Source organism: Hippocampus zosterae, chromosome 14 (assembly GCF_025434085.1).
Source record: "Hippocampus zosterae strain Florida chromosome 14, ASM2543408v3, whole genome shotgun sequence".
Lineage (NCBI taxonomy): Eukaryota > Metazoa > Chordata > Actinopteri > Syngnathiformes > Syngnathidae > Hippocampus > Hippocampus zosterae.
In genome coordinates, this window is record NC_067464.1 from 12,329,397 (window position 1) to 12,349,901 (window position 20,505).

Sequence of the window (20,505 nt, forward strand, 5' to 3'; positions counted from 1 at the left end):
AGTTGGCGGTTGTTACATAAAAATACATTTATTTTTAATTCATTGAAACAAGACAATTTTTCGAGACATAGTAAAGAGTACAAGCCAATTTTGAGGTTAGCATGTTTGCTTGGATCTCGAGCGAGTATTCCAGCTTGTCATGTTTTCCCTCTGCAAAATTAATTGCCCGTCAACCCTCGTCTACACGAAACAGTGAAGCCAATCTGAGGTTTGTGGTTTACAGAGCTTTTATATTAATATTTGATCCATTTTATGGACATAAAAATGTAATGTCACAATTAGAACATAGTGTATCTCAATACTCCCTGCGTGGGCAAAAAATAGAAGTAAAGGATATACGGTAGAAAAACAATTTCAAATTACGCCTATTATTAAAAATATTTAACCTTTTTTGGGCGGTGACTATGACGTTCCGTCCGGCGCTTGCCTCTCTTCCCCCTCTGGATCAACTACAGCTGCGCCATCTCCTCTTTGTTCGTTGGCGAAAGGCAACGGTTCGCCGCAAATCTTGGACAGGGCGAAATTTTCTCGACGCTGTTCACCACGAGGTTGCCAAATTTTGTTGCTTGAAACCTCGGCGCAGCGAGCAGCGCTGCGTTTGTTACATTCGGTGGTGTTCGCGAGGTTTGAGTTGAGCGAGTGCTCATAAAGGCCGATTCGAGTCCGCCGTCGAGACCTGTTCACTGGAACGGCAAAATGGAAGACACAAAATACCTCCCGGAGCTCTTGGCCGAGAAAGATAGCTTGGATTCATCCTTCACCCACGCGATGAAGCTGATTTCTGCAGGTAAAATGATTTGACTGGTGATTAGCTTTGTTGGCCTGCCTGCTAACAGTCGGCTCATTTATTTTTCAAGCATTGAAATGTCGATCTAAACACGTGTCTATGTAGGTCAAGCATCCTTGCGTTTGGATTTCTATATATACTCCCTTTAACACATTTTCGTTGGTTGTGGTTTATTTTTCCTGTTACAGTGTATTTTAACTAGGCTTTTTTGTCTTCGCCCATTTGATCAAGTAGGTCCGAGTGTCTTTATGAGCCCATTGTGTGTCCTGTGTTACCAATACTGTACTGTTAGCAATTCTTACATCGCTCAGTTTTGGCTAGAAAAGGACATAATTTGACTTATTTATTTTGATTCATTTACACTTTGTGCATGTTGTACCAATGTTGAGAATTAACGCTTGACTCGCTGCTTATCCTCGTGTCCTAGTTTATACGGTCATTGTTCTCCTTTTGTAGAGATTGATAGGATCCAAAAAGGCGAACCCAAAAAAGACCAAGACAAAGAGAAATACTTGGACCTATTTGCTACAAAGAATCTCCAGCTCAAAGAGCGTGTACTTATTCCATCCAAGCAGTATCCCAGGGTAAATCAATCAATCAATCCACCCATCCATCAATAGTTTGTAAAATACTACTCTTCTGCACTCTTATTGACTAACCACAGTAGATCAAAATGTTTTATTGTGGCGGCGGGAGGGGGGGCATAAAGCTGGGACAGGGAACGGAAAGCTAGTTCCTCGTGAGTCAAATCCTTTTTTTAGATTTCCCTCTGCTCCAACACACCTGATTCAATTGGTCATTTTTGTATCAAGCTTCAACGGAGCTGGCTGAGCTTCAATAGAGCTTGCTGATCATTTGAATCAAGTGCGTTGGGAGATCACACAGGCAGGATATGGCTCTCAAGGAACCAGAGTTCTCTACCCTTGTATTAAAGGATAGTCTTTACTGTGGGTTTTTATTTTGTGTATGTTGTGCTCAGTTTGAAAGACTTACATTGGGGTCATGAATCCTGGGTTCTCAGCTGGTTTCTGCATGAGCAAACTGTCATCTTTTGCTGCTTATGTGGGGGTAATCCGGAAAGACACTGAGCTTATAACTGTGCCTATTCTGCCTATGTTTAATTCCACAAGGTCAATTTTGTCGGCAAGCTTTTGGGGCCGCAGGGTAGCACCATTAAGAGGCTACAAGAGGAAACTGGTGCCAAGATTTCTGTTTTGGGCAAAGGTTCTATGAGGGATAAGACTAAGGTATGCATGTGATTTTTCGATTGCCTCAATTCATAATAGATGATGTACAGTGTGTACCCTCTTATAGTTAGTTGTACTACAGCGTGAATTTTGGTTTTAGGAAGAAGAGCTGCGGACTGGTGGAGAAGCCAAGTATGCTCATCTTGCACTGGAGTTACACGTTTTCATTGAGGTGATGGCACCCATCCCAGATGCCTACCTTCGTATGGCTCATGCGATGGATGAGGTCAAAAAGTTCCTTATCCCAGTAAGTCACTTTTGTTTTACAACATTTTGTTTTACTTGGCTCTCTGCAATTCTTTTCACGAGAATTTCTTGTCAGGAACCTGATGAATATGACCCATACATGGACCCCAATTTCCTGAATGGCTCTCATGATGGTTCAGCCAGGGGACGTGGCGGGCATATGGGAAGAGGCCGAGGTGTACCACCAGGTGCTGGGCCAAGGTAAGACGAATGCAAGTGGTGGCTCTGCTCCATTCCTAAAGCGCTAATGTGGAGGTTCGTTTCCACAGAGGACGTGGACTCCCCCGCGGTGGTCCCCGTGGGGCTATGCGCGGTGGTGGCCCACGAGGAGGAATAGGCCGGGGCAATTCTCGAGGCGGGCCAGCCGGTAGAGGTGGACCCACAGCTCCCAATCGAGGTGGCTCTGCCTCGCGCTCCAGACCCCCTGCAGCTGGTGCACCGAGGATGCTCCCCGCTGCTGCACTTTCTCACCAGCAAGTTCCCCCTTCCGGCTCCCAAGCCAAACCAGAGTCCTATGAAGACTATGTAAGCTATCAAACATAGCTTTCTTATTTAGGCGTCTCAATAAATGGTTTATCAAACACGTCTTAGCATTTTTCTGCCATGATAATGCACTGGGTGATTTATCCTTCTTCCAGCCTGCTTATGAAGATTCATATGCAGAGCCAGCCTATGAGGGATATGAAAATTATTATAGCCAACAACCTGTGCCCACGTAAGTGAATATTATGACGTGAGCTTGACATCCAGTTTATTACATTCCAACACATTATGCTTACATTTTAATTTTGTTCACAGGGATACTGAATATTATGACTATGGTCATGGAGAGCCCCAGGAAGCCGGCTATGAACAATATGGTCAGTATTCATTGTTGTTCACAAAAAATATGAATCAGTGATGAATGTATTGATTGGTTATCTTCATTTTCCCTTCCCCCACCAGCTCAGGAGGACTGGGAGAATACTTGGGCCGCTCCTGGAGCTGGAGGCAAGGCTACTCCAGCAAGGCAGTCAAAAGGAACCTATAGAGAGCATCCTTATGGAAGATTCTGAACAGCTACTGGTAGAGTTGCCACGGCAACTGTCTTGGATTGTAACTCACTTAACCTTTCAAAAGTAATTCCGACTGTTTTTTCCTCACCCTTTTATCGTTTAATTTTTTTTATATAGCTTTACATTTTTAGGAGAGATTTTGTTGCATGTGTCCGATTTTTTTTTTTTTGTTTTCCCCAGGGGTAAAATGATATGCTAAGTTTGTCGTCAGTTTGCTGTTTCCATTTAATAACTGTTCAAATTAGTAGTTGGCAGTTCCAGCGTGACAAACTTAAGAGGCATTCACATTTTAGCGCTATTTACTGGTTATGTTTTAATTGTATCGTAAAATTATCTTGGCGAACGTAATCACATAGGCTTCGTATCTAGTTTTTTACAAACGGAACAAAAGAGAACAGAGTTTAATTTGCAATCTAAAATAAACCTTTTATTATGGTCCAACACAAATCTTACATCATCGAATTCTTCTATGAGGTCCTCTAAACCATATGGTTAAAAAAATTGAACAAATGAAAAATATACCTGATAATCTGAATGGTCACAATTACTTGCAAAAAATACTGAAGGCCAACTAGTTCTCCGTGTGTCCAGGTGACTGCAGCCTCAATATTTTGTACATAACTGTAGGACAACTATTGTATGTTGCAAGACAAAAATGCATCAGTGTGTACATTTGGTTAAATAGGATCCTAAATGCGTATTTCCAAATGTCTTTCTGCCTTGCGCTGTTGAAATAAAGTTTCTAGTTTCAGTTTAAACTTGATTTAAACGTGGTATTTTGCCTTTGTTGTCCGAAAAAAGATTTCCGTTGGTGAAGATGTAAATGTATTTGACGCTGAATACGCTATGTGTACTGTCAGTCGGATTTTTGTTTCAGACAAAACAAAACGGTGTCTTGACATTGACCTATGTTTTTCCAAATTTTCTAAACTACCCTTGTAATGCCACCTACGATAATAAAGCTCATCATTCCATGAGGTATGGTCTGCCAAATATAAGTTGGACTTGATATCCTGCTTGAATATGTATTGTCGTGAACCTTTAGTGCATCTGCAACTCTATAAGGCATCAGCCGCTTGAAGTAACTGAATCTCAACAGTATTTCAAACCAAGCTTGCAGGGGTCTTGACTTTGAAGCAAAGTCATGCTGGCTGCTTTTTAAAAAAAGACAAAAATCGCAGAGGGGAGGATTCTAAAAGCCAAAAGATCGCCACATGAAGGTAACAACTAACCAACTCTCATCTATTAGATATTTGTTTTTATATTGTGCCAAGTAGAAGTTATTATTCGGAATGCACCAAAAAAAAAATGCTTGAAGTGCAAAATGTTATCAGTTATTCCGAGCAAAAAAGCCGTACAAAAAGACTGTAAAAAATGTTGTGCTGCAACTCTTGCTCAAATAAAAAACATAACTTACTCAATACCTTATTATTTTGGCAATTTCTGTAGATTGTAGATGAATGAAAATTAATCTCATAATATCAGACCTTATACGTGTGATGGTATTATATCGCATGTAGACGGATGAAAATTAGTCCATTGTAATATATATCACATCTAACATGTGCTAGTAATATCCCAATAATGGAAAAAATATGCTTGAGTTGCATAAATCTTTAGATCGTGTTAGATTTGCATGTTTGCTTGTGTGAATGTGTGAATGCCTGTTCAGTGCAGATTTGTGCTGCCGAGAGCTCATTTTGTCTTTCTTCGTAGGTTTTAAGTGAAATGTCTCAATGCTGGAGACAAAACTGCTTCCAATCTCCCTGAGCAATGATGGTATGTGAGAAAATTGTCTGACATGTATTGGCCGGAAAGAAACTGACATTTGCTGTGCTCACACAGGTCTTTCAAGTGTCCTTTTTGAAAGAGTGGAGGCTTTGTCAACACGGAACCTGGACTTCGCCTTGCAGAATGTTTACAGAGGAGACAAGTCATTTTTCTTCTATGAGGAATTTTTAGAATGTTAATTTTTTTTAAATTCAAATTTGTAATGTTTATTTCAATAAAGTATTTATTTCAAGCAATGCATCAGTGACTTGTCACATAGCAGAACATGCTGTTGTGTAGAAACACTGTAAAGTTAATGGCCCACACTTTAAGCCAACTAGGGTGGTTTTACAATTTAGTACAGTACTTGCACATAATGCGTTTCTCAATGTATTATACATTCGGGATACACATTCTAATTCGCAACTGTAGATCAATACTGATCAATCTGTTAGTCCATTGATTAAGCAAAACAACAGCAAATGTACAGTGCAAGTTAATAACGACACAAAGAAGTTTAAAGTGTTCAAAGATAGCACACTCAATTTGAACGCGTCTTTTTCAAGTATAAAAAAGGAAACGAATATTGTGAAGTACAATTGAAATTTACAAAATATGACTACAGTAATATTGTTTTCTACTGATAACACCCAACATGAGATTTACATTTCGATTTAAGTATGTTTAACTGCCAACATCCTGTGTCGTGTGCTGCTTTAAGTGAAAATGGTTTGGACAGCCCTACTGCAGACAACCCTTCACAATAAAGGACAATTAAGTCTTCAATAAACCTAAACATGTAGGCGAAAATCCACCGAAGCATGACGAGAGCTTACAAACGCCACACAGGAGGCAGAGACACGAAGCATACATTTCAGCAATGTGAAGCAGACGTTCGAATCTCAAACGTAAGCGCACGCGTTGTGACGGCGCATTTTCTTTCTTGCAGGCACTGTTCCTTTAAATGAGACTCCGCCTTCCGGTTGCTAACATCCGCGCTGCCATCTATCAGCAGCCACTTGTACAACAACAATGAATGTATTTGGTGATTTCAGTGAAAAATACGCCAGTATCGCAGTAGTTCTTCTAAAACTCTATTGCCTTTAAGTGGAAATTTATGCCGCGAAGCAGGATTTGACACACTGTCGCTGGTGAGCTTTCATCTTTCTGTATATCGATTTAATATCTTAGCTGAACACTTTGCTAGCTCGCTCCATAGACTCTTAGGCCTCTGATCTTTGTATTTGATCAAGCATGGTCTTGGCGGAAAGACCCTCCGGCTTCACTCGTCATTGCACAGCCGCACACGTTCTTGCAGCGTGTGTTTCATGGCTTGGACGGAAATTTTCGCCGCTTCAGAAACAGTGGTGCGACATAACCTAGGGAAGACGCTGCAAATCTAAAGGATGACTGTGCAGCAAGCAAGTGCGAAATCATTTGCAAGTTTGAGACACGTTCATTAGAATTCCAATCTTTATGAAGACGGACGGAGTTACCGCATTACGAACTGAACGTATACTTTGTGTAACTTGTGATAAGCTTGAACGATTTCTGCTTGTTTTGACCACGCCTTCGAGCAAATTAAGTCCTATTTGCGAGTTGATGCCAGCCATTTAAATAGCATCATTCTATAGTTGCTAATACAATATGTCAGGTTGTCTTGACGGTTTCCCCTCCTCTAAACAGGTCTTTTAGCAAGGAGAGGAATCCCTTTAGGAGTGAGCTGTGGGTGTGTGTAATGGCAGGTGGAAGGCGAGGGGCAAACCGCACCACTTACTGCAGACCCCCACTTGGCAGTGAATCAGGCTCAGTGAGCAATGGCAACCACTCCACCAGCTCTCCGGTCACCGGGGTGCGATCTCGCACGAGGTTCGTTTGAATTATTCGCTCACATTAGGCAGAAAAGCATAGGGAGCTGACTCGGTGGTACTTTTTTCCCCCCTGCAGGAGTGGTACAGGAGCCTGCATATCCAGCCCTCCGCTGGCTGCGCAGACAGTGATTCCTTTGAAGCATTGCAAAATCCCCGAGTTGCCTGTGGATCACAGCGTGCTTTTTGAGCTCCACCTTTTCTTCTGCCACCTCATTGCCCTCTTTGTCCACTATGTCAACATCTACAAGACTGTGTGGTGGTACCCGCCATCACATCCTCCCTCGCACACGTCACTGGTGAGTACCGTTACGATGACATAGTCGTCATCATGGTTCTCACATTAGTTAAAACCAAAAAGGATAAAATGCCACAGTAAACATTTAACTGTAACATTTGTTGCGTTACATTATATTTGTTATTTTATGTTAACTGTTCCGTAAAGGGATTTGTTACAGCTGCAGCTGTTGGTATGCATCTGTTGGTAAAGCGTGAGATAAATGAAGATGCATCATATTCATAACTGTGAGCGTGGTTATCACTTCTGCCTCACGGTTCTGAGGTCTGTTCTTCCCGTGTGAAGTTTGCGGTTTCTTTCAGTACATGCATGGGTTGTCTCTGGGTACTTTTAACTAGCGGCGATACCAATCACATCACTTTATATCATCTAAAAAAAAAAATGAACTCATTGCATATAACTGTTTTTCCCCCTTGCAATACCTATGTTGACAAGATGGCCAATTTCTCATTGACAAGCCTCATTATGTGTCTAGTGCTGAATGTGTTTGTCCTGTCATCTCCACAATCTCTCATTGTCGTGTACTCCTCTAAGCATCCGTTTTATGAAATATCAGATGAAACATTGTAAAATGTTTGTCCAAGTGGCAAATCTGTCCTTAAATCTTGTTTTTCAGAACTTCCACCTGATTGACTATAACATGCTCGTGTTCATAGTCATCATTTTGGCCCGAAGGTTAATCGGAGCAGTTGTCAAAGAGGTGAGAACATCTATTTTTTCCCTCTTCTAACACTGCGTTTGCAAATATTGTGTTACATGTTTATCGTGCATACATACAACGGCTCCACAAATAGTTGTCAGATATATTAAATATGTACAGTAATTGTAACTCGTGCTGATGAAGAACAGCGCATCACAACAGTATTCACAGCTCCGCACTGTTTCCGCATTTTGTCCAACTACAGCCTGATTCCAAAACGGGACGAAATGAAGTTTCCCTCAAAATGCTACACACAACATCCCATAATGAGAATATGGTAAAAAAAAAAAAAAATTCACAAGCTGTTTTGGGGCAATTTCAAGACAACAATTTCTCTGTCTTCATGTTATTCCATTTAGGAATCAGTCTGTAAAGCTGAGAATATTTCCCAATAAACTGTGCGTGTAGAATCCCAAATAAAATGGCAGCTGACATCGGAATTTGAAGAATTCTGTTGTTCCTATTTACCTTTGATCACTATTCTGAAAGAAATGAAATGTCCTCTTTCTGTTTTGGCTCTCCTGTAGGCATCACAGAGTGGCAAGCTCTCATTTCCTCATTCCATCTTCTTAGTGATGGCCCGGTTTGCCGTGCTAACGCTGACAGGCTGGAGTCTGTGCCGCTCCCTCATTTATCTCTTCAGAACGTACTCTGTGCTAAGCCTGCTCTTTCTCTGCTACCCGTGAGTACCATCATGTCTGCGTCATTCAGGGAACTTTGGACCTTGAGCTTCTCAGTACGTTGACACGCACACTTAATTGGGTTACTGACATGTCCCCACACCACTCTGAGTTAACGTGATGATTATCAACATGCCTCTTCCACAAGAAGAGCTTTTTTTTCACGAAATAGCATAAAGAGCAACCACAAATTTGTTCTGAATAAGCTATTTTTTTCCTTCCGAATACATGTTTAGTAGTTTGTTCACATTTCAGATTGTTCTTAACACATTTACTGGTAGATGTACAACTTTCTCACCTCTGCTTATAATGCACAATTCCATAATCAGTTTTCTGACCATTTTTTTTAAAACGCGTGAGACAATTACAGTTTTAAAGGTACTTTTCATGGGCTGCCCCAACTCAATTCAGAATTATTAAATTACTATGACTACTGTGACCTTCTGCACTCCACAATAATTGGGCCAATTTCATTTAACCCTCAGCAGTATGAAATATGACAATTCTATATTTATCCGAATTGGATCATTTAAAAAAATAATTTTACTTTTTGTCTTTGCCAAAAAATATCATTTTTTGTCGCTTTGGCCTGTGCGTTTGTCAGAGATAAAAGTGATGAACAGTTGAATAAACAGACTCAGGAAGATATTGTCTCTGCTGCCGGCAGGAGTCGCAGTTTTCTACGAAGCCCCTCTGTGTACTGCTTCTTAACTGACACCTGACCTCTGCAGCCTCTGCCGGCTTTTTATTGATTGTGTATCCAAATTACAAGGGATATATCAAAAAAACACTCCCTTCTTCATTTACATGTCACGCCTCTCAGCCCAGTCCACCGATACGCCCCTCAGTGGGCATCTGGAGGCCAAAACATCTCTCGGTACAAACAATGGATACCTTGTGACTTCAATGGATAGATTTTGCATGAATTGAGACACTGTAACAAACTCAAGGACATCTTATTGTGCTGCCAACCCGAGGTTGAACCTTCCTGTCTGTGCTATTAGTTAACAAGGCCTCAGTTTCATTCAGCTCAAGTTGGCCCTTTTTCTCTGTGCTCTGAACACACGCGTTCGAGGTCAATCAAGCATACAACAAAATGAAACTTTTAAACATGATAGCTTTGAGTTTTTCTATACTCTAGCAGCGATGTCATCATTGTTTCATTTTGTTGACATCATTCCACTATGAACCGTAGGCCCTAACTGGGGTGTTTGGGTTGTTGGTGCCCACTTTACCCATAATAATTACTTTGGTCTCCTTGCAATTGAATAAGTATAAGCAGCCGGCCACAGTGTGAGGAGTATGTCGCACATCCTGCTGTTTGGTGGAAACAAGGCTAATGAGACACATTAGCTCACCTTTCTGAGCAGTAGATTGATAATGGCGCTGCAGTCCGAGGAAGAAGTCGCTCGTTTTTTATTTTGTTGGCTGGACAGTTCGCTGCTCGTTAATAGGCGCTGACAATGTGGACATTGTACAGGGACACAAGAGCGCATTGAGCCGCTTCGTTCCCACGTGATTTGCTGTTTGTTGCTTTCACTGCACTTGCTGTCTCCCACTCACCACCTGGAGGACCTTCGGTGGTTTTGTGTGAGGAGGCTTTAATTTTTGTCTGTTTGGTTTATTTGGTGGGCTTTGAGCACAACGTGAGTGAAGCCACACGCAATTGTGGTTCGGCATTCACAAAGTCCGATTTTTTTTTCTCCTATTTGCTGGCAAAATGTTTAGTTTTTTTTTTAATCATGCATTTGCTGCTGGGCTCAGACTCAGCGTCGACTGTATAAAAATAGTGCTTTGCAACCATATTGTACCATCCATAGGCAGTGACAAACCATTTGGGGTGGGCACTAAACCTTTCATGCACCCTGCAACCTGATAACATGATAAGCTGTCCACTGAAGTAACCGCTGTCCCTGAAAGGGTTAATTAATTAATCGTGCATACAGGGGTTTGGGGTGTTACTTTGCAACCATAATTGTAAAAACTAATTGTACCTCTTGTCCACTACAGATTTGGGATGTATATTCCATTCTTTCGGTTGAGCTGCGACTTCCGGCGCGCCGGTCCCCTCTCCCCCATCGCCAGCATTGGCTCCAAAGAGATAGGCAGCGTGGGCCGGGGGCGGGACTACCTGTCGGTGCTCAAGGAAACCTGGAAGCAGCACACCAGCCAGCTGTACGGCGTCCAAGTTATGCCAACTCACGCCTGCTGCCTTTCCCCAGACTTGATCCGCAAAGAGGTGGAGTTCCTCAAGATGGACTTTAACTGGAGAATGAAGGAGGTGCTGGTCAGCTCCATGCTGAGTGCTTACTATGTGGCCTTTGTACCCGTCTGGTTTGTTAAGGTGAGATATGCACGGGTTTTTAATATGCAACGGAACTTTTGAATACCCCTAAAATCATAGAATTCGCAATGTGACCGGCATCAAGTTAGTTCGGCAGTCAAATGAATTCATGTGAGACTCCTGCATACAGTTGTCTTGAACTTCTTCAGCAAAGCTCATGACACAGCTCAGTGAGTATCTATAGAATTCAATGTTTTACTTTTGGGCTTTTTTCTTTTCTTTTTTCTTTTTTGTGAAGGTAGGTGAGCAATGAGATGTCTAAAGCTCCTGACTTTGATGATGATAGAATTGGAAAGAGAGATGGAGCACATCTCAGCTATGGCTGCTTGGAACAATATTGCCAGATTGAACACAACACGAACAATGGAGTTAGATTAACTCGTAATATATACTAGTGGTTCACTTTTTATCCACGTTTTGTGATTTTTGTTTTGTGCTTCTCGAATTGAGGCGTTTTTTGTTTTTTAACCACTGATGACGGTTTTTCTTACCGTCACTCCTGACTTAGTTTTTTAATTTCTTATGGCCCAGCTTTAATAATTAAGTACACTGCAGTTAAGTTTACTTCCATTAGCTTTCATTGACATGACAATCGAAGAAAATTAAAGATTAGAACGTCAGCTACTTTGCAAAAAGTGGCATTTCAATTGTGAGTATTGAAGTTATCGTCAAAAATATATCATTTCCTGCCCCATACTAGTTGTTATTTTCGGGAAAATTGCCCGGCAAACCTCAAAACAAAAATGTCCACCAAAAAAAAGGATTTACTACTGGAATACTGTTGATCTCATCTGAGGTTGCTTACACATTTACTTAGTGTCAAATCTGAATTGAACACTAAATGCATATATCCACACATAAATGGAAGAAAGACGCACACAGAGACCTTCAACAGAGCTTGAATCGCTCTCTTTGTGACAGTCATGCTTGAAACGCCACAATAATTGTTGAAGTGAAGGAGAATTTGTCCTTTTCACAAATTCAAATTTCCCAGCTTTTAAGATCATCAAATTAATGTACGTATAAGCAAATGAAACCCAAGTAAACCTGAAATGCAGTTTTTAAACGGTGATTTTGCTTCAGGAAGAAAAAATGTTAAAAGCTACCTGGCCCACTGATAAAATCATGAATGAACTTTGGTTAATCACATTCTTTGAAAAATTGAGTTCATTATCATTGGCCACACCCACACCTCATTTACTCTGATGAACAAAACTGTACTTAAGTAATGATGCAATAAAAATATATTGCACACCCAAAACAAATTGTATCCCAATAAATGTTTAACATATCAAATGGAACGGTATTGTACTTAAGTAAATACAATTGAACTGAACTTAACCAAAAATTAAATTAAATTAAAACCACTGTAATGTTATGAGCACTTTGAACATGCATTTTAGTGGGGGTTTTTTCTCCACGCACCCCTAGAGTGAGCCATGCATGCTACTCTTGGAGAATCACAATCTTCGTACCATAGGATTCATGCTACACTTCACAGGTCGTTCCCCCTGTGTTTTTATTTAGAGCACACAGTATGTAGACAAACGGTGGTCTTGCGAGCTCTTCATCCTGGTGTCAGTCAGCACGTCAGTCATCCTCATGAGACACTTATTGCCACCTCGCTATTGCGACCTGCTCCACAAAGCTGCAGCGCATCTCGGCTGCTGGCAGAAAGTAGACCCGTCCCTCTGCTCCAACGTCCTCCAGCACTTGTACGTACTCTCACAGTTAACCAGGAAACTCAATCGCTGAGATGTGCCTTGTTGGAGAATAATTCAGAAGCATTTTCTGTGATGCGTTTCTTTTCAGGTGGACGGAAGAATACATGTGGCCACAGGGAGTCCTGGTCAAACATAATAAGAACGTCTACAAAGCGACAGGCCACTACAACGTTGCAGTACCATCAGATGTGTCCCACTATCGCTTCTATGTGAGTAATACAACCTGATCAGCTGGCTGGAGACTGGTTTGTACACTAGTGCTTTGAGATAGTTTTTCGAGATACGAGTCATCGTTCGGCCGATTTTCTGCTTTTCACTTTTGAGGGAAAAAAAAATAGGAGTGCGCAAAAGATTTTGACCCGAGTGCTGTATGATCGCAATAAAATCAGTATAGCGAAGAATTCATCAAGAAAAGAGGCTTGATGCTGTTTCTTGAACTCCCAGTTTAAGTTTATGGTCAAAATAGATAAAACACATAGCAAATGTGGTATGCCAAATTGGCCCGTGACCAGTGTGGTGAATGTGGGAAATATTCACCTCGCCACATAACATTTCAGTTCGCTGTTGGCAAAGTGGTGAGTAGGCAAGGTTCAGTATTAAAGAGGGCTATTTTCTCTTTCAGAAACACATTTCTTTTTTTTTTTTGGTTGAACTGATTAGTGGCATTTCCATGCATTTCAATGGTGGAAGATGATCTGAGATACAAGTGTTTTGAGTTCCAAGCATGGTCTTGGAATTAATAAATCATATCTCATGGTACCACTGTTTTAACTTCTTAAAAATAGTTTGTGCTACACCAGATTAATCTATTGGCATCGGTTTGCTTTGCCTCGCAGCTGACTCGTTCTGTCTTTTCCACCCACAGTTCTTTTTCAACAAGCCACTACGAATATTGAACATCCTCATCATCTTGGAAGGTACCATGATTTTTTACCAGCTCTACTCATTGATATGCTCAGATAAGTGGCATCAGACTATATCGTTGGCACTGATCCTCTTCAGTAACTATTATGCCTTCTTCAAGCTTCTGAGAGACCGAATTGTCTTGGGCAAAGCGTACTCCTACTCAAACAGCCAATCAGACCAGAAAGTCACTTAGGTTAAGTTATTATTGTGGGACGCGTTCAAGAAGAAGATGCTCAAGAGCTCTGTATTTTTTCTACAAAATTGCATTTTGTGTCTTGCTTTTGTTCCAATCTGTCATAATAAAAAAAGGAGATATTTTTGTAGTACTTAAAAATTTGTCTGGCTGTTAATGTTTCCTGTCCTTCATCTTTTCCTACTGAGTGGGTGTTTAAAATTCACTTTTGGTAATATGTCTTTATTTTTATAATCTTATGGTACACATGTCATAAAAGGTCCATTATTCAATGACATTTATTTGAACAAACAAAATTGTGCAGCAGAGTGGCTGTGTTTAACCACATCTGCCTCAAAGTTGTGAAATTCCCATTGAGGCCTTGCGTGTGCGCGCACGTGTGTGTGTGTGTGCGTGTGTGCGTGTGTGTTCCCCCTTTTAATGAGGGGGAAAAATAGGGTTTAAGAGTATTGCAACAGATTCAGAGAAGCAAGATATTCCCCATCCAGGGTCTCATATATATAAGGGAGTTGTTTTGTGTTGTCTTGTTTGAGCCCGGTTACAAGCGGCCGAAATGAGTTTTCTCCGCAGGGTGTCCGGGCTCTCCCTTAGAGATAAGGTGAGAAGCTCGGTCATCCGGGAGGGGCTCAGAGTCGAGCCGCTTCTCCTCCATATCGAGAGGAGCCAGATGAGGTGGCTTGGGCATCTGATTCGGATGCCTCCTGAGCGCCTCCCCGGTGAGGTGTTCCGGTCATGCCCCACCGGGAGGAGACCCCGAGGAAGACCCAGGACACGCTGGAGAGACTACGTCACCCAGCTGGCCTGGGAACGACTCGGGATCCCCCGGGGAGAGCTGGACGAAGTAGCTAGGGAGAGGGAAGTCTGGGCTTCCCTGCTAAAGCTGTTGCCCCCGCGACCCGGCCCCGGAGAAGCGGTAGAGGATGGATGGATGGATGGATGTTTGAGCTTGAATATCACCAGCTTCTGACGTTCCAAATTTGTCTAATTTGAGACGCCTCCGAGTAAGATATTTTTACAGTCTTTTTTTCGCAAGTACTGGGATTGTACTTCCACATAAGTGACGTAAGGAGGACAAGTGACAAAGAAAATGGAAGAATCCCAAAATTGTATTTATGTCAAATTAATAGAATGAGGTATTCCAAACACACTTGATGAAAAAGATTAAAGACATATGTTTATGGTAATGGAACATTTCAATTCAAATTAATGGACATAATTGGAGACCTGAATTAAAATGAGTTGACCAATCAGCTTAACAAAGACATAAACAAAGGACATATTTTGGAGGTTTGGTTTGATGTTCACAGGTCGACATACTAGATGGCATGCCATACATCATGCTGTCGGGGAAAAAAATACAATAGCTGCTCAATGCTTGTCGGAGCGTGGGCGACACCAGAAGAATTTTAGGCGTACTGCCCCTTTAAGAGTGCCGAAGGCTGCAGCTGCGCAGATGGTCGCTCATCTCATCCACGATTGAACGTGTCAACATTTCTACGGATGCTTCGAGGATGAATTAAACCTGCTTATTTAGCCATACACGACCAAATGTGGTGATTGACAGATGGGGAATATGATGGCGCGACCATTGTCTTACCAGCTGCGTTACTGATTCGGTAAGTGGCATTTGTCAAGACGATGTTTTCACATGCGTCTTTTTTTTCTTTTTAAAATTGCAATCAATGCATTTAGAAACAAAGAACAATGATTTTCGAGCAACGGTAGATATAAACTTGAATTTCTAAAATCTGGCAAATATTTGGATTGCAAAGCAGAATTTCTGCGGGTGTACTCTTTCCGATGTTTAATCCGTCAGATAACTGCTATTGTTATAGGATGAATTGGCTACATCTTTCTAATCGCATTAGGGTGTCTAACAATAAAATTGCACTCTTGATGGGTTAACCCACAGTACATATGGCTGCAGACGTTTTACAAGAAAAATATCCTTATTCTAATATTTCTATTGTTGTTAATAGTGACGTAACACAGTTGGTGTTTTGGTTGCCAAACAGCAGTAAACGAAAAAAAAAAACAGCACTACACGGAATGAGTGCTTGATGATGTAAGTCCTAAGAATTGATTCCACCGCTTGAAGTCATGCCATGAGGTCTATTTGAAAGTACTTTTAGACACATGTACGGTATTGTATTTCACTGGTTCTCGAACTGGGGTCTTCTTGCCCAAAGACAGCTGGGATTGGCTCCAGCACGTCCGCGACCCTTGCGAGAAGGATAAACAGATTAGAAAACGGATGGATGGATAGAGTATTATTGCGGGAATAAAGTGATACTTTTTGGAGGATTTATTTTTCTCAGACTATAGTATTTTTTTAAAAAAACTTTTTCGAATAATGTATTTTTGAATTTCCAACACTGTCTTGAAAATACGCAGCTTTTATTAGCATTTATAATGCACATTCAGGAAGACAATGCAATGCACCGGTTTAGAGGACAAAGAGAGGTTGTGGGTTCAAATGACCAAAGTCAATTGGTGCTAAAAACTATCCAGGGTACAGGGTTCGATCCCAGGTACGGCATTCCTGTGTGGAGTTTGCATGCTCTCCCCGTGAAAGTGCTCTATAAATACTGTTGACTTGACTTGACTTGACTTGTCTGAGGACGGCTGGGATAAGCTCCAGCACACCCACAACCCTCGTGAGGACGAGCGGAATAGAAAATGGATGGATGAAATACTCATTATTTATATTCCAAAGACCCAGAGAGGAAAAGGATGAAAAGGCCACATGCCGCATGTTGTAGACCCCCCAGTTACAGTCGATGGGCCCTGTGCTAGTGACTGGCTGCACACACATGTATGCACTAAATGGCACATCAACAACTATCTGCAGAGCTCCACAGGAAGAAGCCGGCAATCTGTGGATGATGGAGGACAAGCGCAAGAAGCGGAGCCCCAAAGTGTCCCTTCCACAGCCGCCTCCTCCCCCCATCAACCCACGCAAGGTCTCCGTCCTGCCCGCCAGCAAAAGCGCCACCTTCTCTCTCGGCTTGCCGCAGCCCCCTTCCCCCAAAAACCGAGGCAAGTACAAAAGGTCTGTTGGAGCGGCGGGACAGCCTAAAGAGGTCTTTGCTGGCGTGGTGCCTCCACCCAAGGTTACACGGTAAGTATACTACCACATACCGGTATGAGTACAGTTCAGTTGCATTTAACTTTTAAGTATAGTGCAGTACATACAGGTATGCGTTTAATAATTAAAGTGTTTGTAAACATTTATTCAGGTACATTATTTTTAAAAAGTGTACTTATGCAATGCATTTTGAATAATTGATTCATTTTTATATTCATATTTGAGAGTATTTAGGGAGCTTTTTAGAAATATTTGAGTGTGCTTCATTAGGCAAAACGTGCTGCTATCTTGTGGCATTTAATGGCTATTACAGTACAGTCTGCTGTATGTCAGTGTGTGTGTATTGGGGGGGCATTAATTTCTCATGGATGTTTGCTATCTTCTGCCTCTCTCCCCCGCAAATAGCAAATATGATTGTGCAGGGATTCTCAAAACGCTATACTCGGGCTCCCTCTTGTACGTGTACTGAAAAAAAAAAGACGACAATTAACAGTTCCGTTGTATTTCACTAATAACTTCAATATTTATATTTATTATATATTTAATCCTTAAGAATTGTTTTCAAACCTTTATTTTGGTACTTTTTGTTAAACTTAAATGCAGTGGGCTACATTTTACCGCAATATTGAAGTGCACAGTAGATGTTCAAAATGTGCATGTTATAATGACTTTCAGGAAGATTATTATTATTTTATAAAGCAACGCTCATGTATTGGTTATGTTGATATTTATTTTTAGGTGGCACTTACTGTAAATGTATGAGAACCACTGCCTTGCTTAGTTATATTGCTGCTGCTCTTTCTTGCAGAAGGCGTACGTTATATCTTGAACCACCATCCATTCCAAGATGGGATGAAATGCAAGTGGGTTGTGTCAGGAAGAGAATATGGCATTTAAAAAATAGGACAAACAAATTTAAGTGTTGTGTCGTCACTACCAGTGAGCACAATAGTCAACACAATTACATTCGTACAGAAGAGGGCAAATCCAATCAGCGTTTCTGACCTTTGATGGTACATCGTAAACAACCTCGGAGAGTCCAATCTTTTTTTTCAAAGTTTTTGTGACTCTTGCAGGGCCCACAAGGAAAAGCCCAGGGCCCCTCAACCTGCAGGGCCCAGTAAAGTCGTGCAGTCATCTCCCCTGCAGCACTCCTTTCTTACCGATGTGTCCGATGTGAGAGAGATGGAAGGAGGCCTTCTGAACCTCCTCAATGATTTCCACTCGGGCAAACTGCAGGCTTTTGGTGAGATGAATTTCAGCGACTTCTAATGCCTGTAGCTCATCACACATAAAATATCTCAAATCTGGGGCATGGCACCAATTGAAAAGTTCCAAGCAAACCTTTATCAACAATCTCCAGTGTAATTTTTTTACCCGTGCTGGAATTGTGTGTCTCGTTGCACAAAAAGAAAAAGTACACATAACCACAGCTGCGTGTGTGCGTGGCGCAGGTAAAGTGTGCTCCTTTGAGCAACTGGAGCATGTGCGAGAGATGCAGGAGAAGCTGGCGCGACTTCATTTCAGCATGGACAGCCACGTGGAGGAGCTTTCTGAGGACCAGAGGAAGTGCGCCTCCGACCACAACCTGGAGCGCCTGCTCGGCAACGTAAGCACAAAACTAAACTCTATTGATTGTTCCAGGATCGGGTCTTTACTTGAGTGTTTATTTTTATGTGTACTTTTGACATTTAATCCCAACATCTGAGAACAATGATCTGTACTTTCCGTGCCTTACTCTTCAAAAGACATGTAATTCTTTTTCAGACTCTACGAATGTTAAAAATATTTTTTTTAAAGAAATACTGTAAGAGAGGGGTAAAGTCAACGCGGTTGAAATTTTGATTGATTCATACGTATCTTAGGGACGTATGAGGCAGAGAAAAACTGCCACATGGAATGTGAGCTAAGCAGCACGAATGACAATGATGCCGCAAATTTGGAGACACAAAAATATTCTTCATCCATGGCCGTATTCAAGAGAATTGTTGTTGGTGTTGTCGGTGTCTTGTGCTTGCCTGCCTCTGGTGTCTTTCATAAAAATACAAATACAGTAGTCTAAAATGTCTACACACCCCTGTACAAATGTCAGGGTTTTGTGATAGAAAAAAATTAGACCAAGATAAATTACCAAACTTTTTGCAGCCATTCATGTGTCCTATAGCATGTCCATATCAAATGTGAAAAAAAAAATATTTGCATGAGTTAAAATTAAACAATTAAGATAATGTGGGTGCACCAGGGTGCCTAAATCATGCCCCTGAAAAATATCAAACAAGAATGAGAAAAATAACAATTGGGCTACAGCTGCAGTTCATTTGCCTGCATGGAAAGCTCATGAAATATTTAATCTGGCCAGAACAACATTCTAGTTGTCCGTTTAACCTCTCTGTGCCGGGGCGGTGAGCTCATTTGATACAATCGTGGCTGAGGCTTGTCTTTGATAAAGGGCATGAGATGGAAATATTGACAAGCAGGCAAATTATGCAGGATGGCATAAGTGTCAGGTTCAGTTCCCACTTACGTACGTCTAACTTTCTTTTGTCTCTGTTCATTTTACAGCTGGAGGAGCTAAGCACCTCAATGTATCCTTTTTATTGGGGGTGGGGGGGGGGGCTACTCAGTTTTAAAATACCCAGAACGCTTTTTGTAATCTTTAATGTAGGTGTTCAGACAAAAGCTCCATTTGGCTGAGAACCAGGATGTGCCTAAGACATCTGCTCCCTGACTAAGTGAGGTGTTGAAGAGGCCGTAACATCCCAGCAGACCCGGTTACCATGGACGTACTCCATGCGGTTGCCATTGCAACACGATGAATGCATAAAAGAGGGAAGGTACTTTTCTGTTGGGTCACTGAAGGCGCAGCAACAAATGACTATACCAAAACTCATTCACGGCACAAGAAAAGGTCTGACAGACGTATTCTTATTATTGAATCTAATGAGTGTACTTTGCATTTCGAAAGGACATTTCATCAGCGTTTTGAATTTTTGGGAACACATTACCCTTGGAATTCACATTGTGGTTCAGACGCTTTATATCTTTGCTAATGTTTTGAACCGGGTGTAATAATTTAGGACAATCTTCACTGCATGGAAGAGCAAATGTAGAACTTGGATATTTGATTAATTAACCTATTCAATATTGGGATACACATTTCTGGTTATTATGACTTAATGGATAAATGTCATTATAATTTCTCTGTATTGTCTTGGGGTTTCAGTAGGATGTGTGTATACGGTGTCTTTAAATAGGGATTCAAGATGGCAGCTACTTCCAGTTTCGGAAATTTAAGGAGCGAATTTTTGCTTGATCACAAATGTGTTCCTTGACGGGCAATTTCAAGTTATTGCTTTGCCCAATCAATTATTTTTTCTCTCGAATGTGACTCTATTAATAAACAACACGTGGGATTACCTCTTGGAATTGAACTCAGCTTTCACTGTGATAAGTAACACACGACCGAAAGGTTTTTTTTTTTACCTCCACTGACAACATAACTTGTAAAACCATAAATAATTGTGGATCGGTAACCAATTTCAAACGTGTACTCACTTGCCACAACAACACCAGTACCCAAGCTGTATCATAAATTGAAT

General features: G+C 41.3%; 3 protein-coding genes across 4 annotated transcripts; all 3 read left to right on the forward strand.

Moving 5' to 3' along the window:
- Positions 1 to 523: 523 nt before the first annotated feature.
- khdrbs1a (KH domain containing, RNA binding, signal transduction associated 1a) lies at positions 524 to 5,358 on the forward strand. Of its 2 annotated transcripts, XM_052086006.1 has the most exons (11): positions 524 to 787; positions 1,244 to 1,371; positions 1,918 to 2,034; positions 2,135 to 2,281; positions 2,357 to 2,481; positions 2,550 to 2,805; positions 2,919 to 2,995; positions 3,079 to 3,140; positions 3,226 to 3,398; positions 5,052 to 5,114; positions 5,181 to 5,358. In XM_052086006.1, the coding sequence occupies exons 1-9, from the start codon at positions 697 to 699 to the stop codon at positions 3,333 to 3,335; spliced, it is 1,113 nt and encodes a 370-aa protein (XP_051941966.1). In that variant the 5' UTR covers positions 524 to 696; the 3' UTR covers positions 3,336 to 3,398; positions 5,052 to 5,114; positions 5,181 to 5,358. The 2 variants fall into 2 exon arrangements, with proteins under 2 accessions (XP_051941966.1, XP_051941965.1); XM_052086005.1 differs by having other exon boundaries at positions 3,226 to 5,114.
- A 709-nt stretch (positions 5,359 to 6,067) lies between these two features.
- tmem39b (transmembrane protein 39B) lies at positions 6,068 to 13,959 on the forward strand. The gene is made up of 9 exons (XM_052085996.1): positions 6,068 to 6,256; positions 6,792 to 6,974; positions 7,053 to 7,272; positions 7,888 to 7,971; positions 8,499 to 8,653; positions 10,662 to 10,995; positions 12,523 to 12,710; positions 12,808 to 12,928; positions 13,585 to 13,959. Exons 2-9 carry the CDS (start codon positions 6,844 to 6,846, stop codon positions 13,816 to 13,818), a joined length of 1,467 nt encoding a protein of 488 aa, XP_051941956.1. The 5' UTR covers positions 6,068 to 6,256; positions 6,792 to 6,843; the 3' UTR covers positions 13,819 to 13,959.
- Positions 13,960 to 15,249: 1,290 nt separating this feature from the next.
- ccdc28b (coiled-coil domain containing 28B) lies at positions 15,250 to 20,337 on the forward strand. The gene is made up of 6 exons (XM_052086019.1): positions 15,250 to 15,434; positions 16,670 to 16,939; positions 17,983 to 18,152; positions 18,361 to 18,515; positions 19,469 to 19,491; positions 19,580 to 20,337. The coding sequence occupies exons 2-6, from the start codon at positions 16,701 to 16,703 to the stop codon at positions 19,632 to 19,634; spliced, it is 642 nt and encodes a 213-aa protein (XP_051941979.1). The 5' UTR covers positions 15,250 to 15,434; positions 16,670 to 16,700; the 3' UTR covers positions 19,635 to 20,337.
- The last annotated feature ends 168 nt before the right edge of the window (positions 20,338 to 20,505 follow it).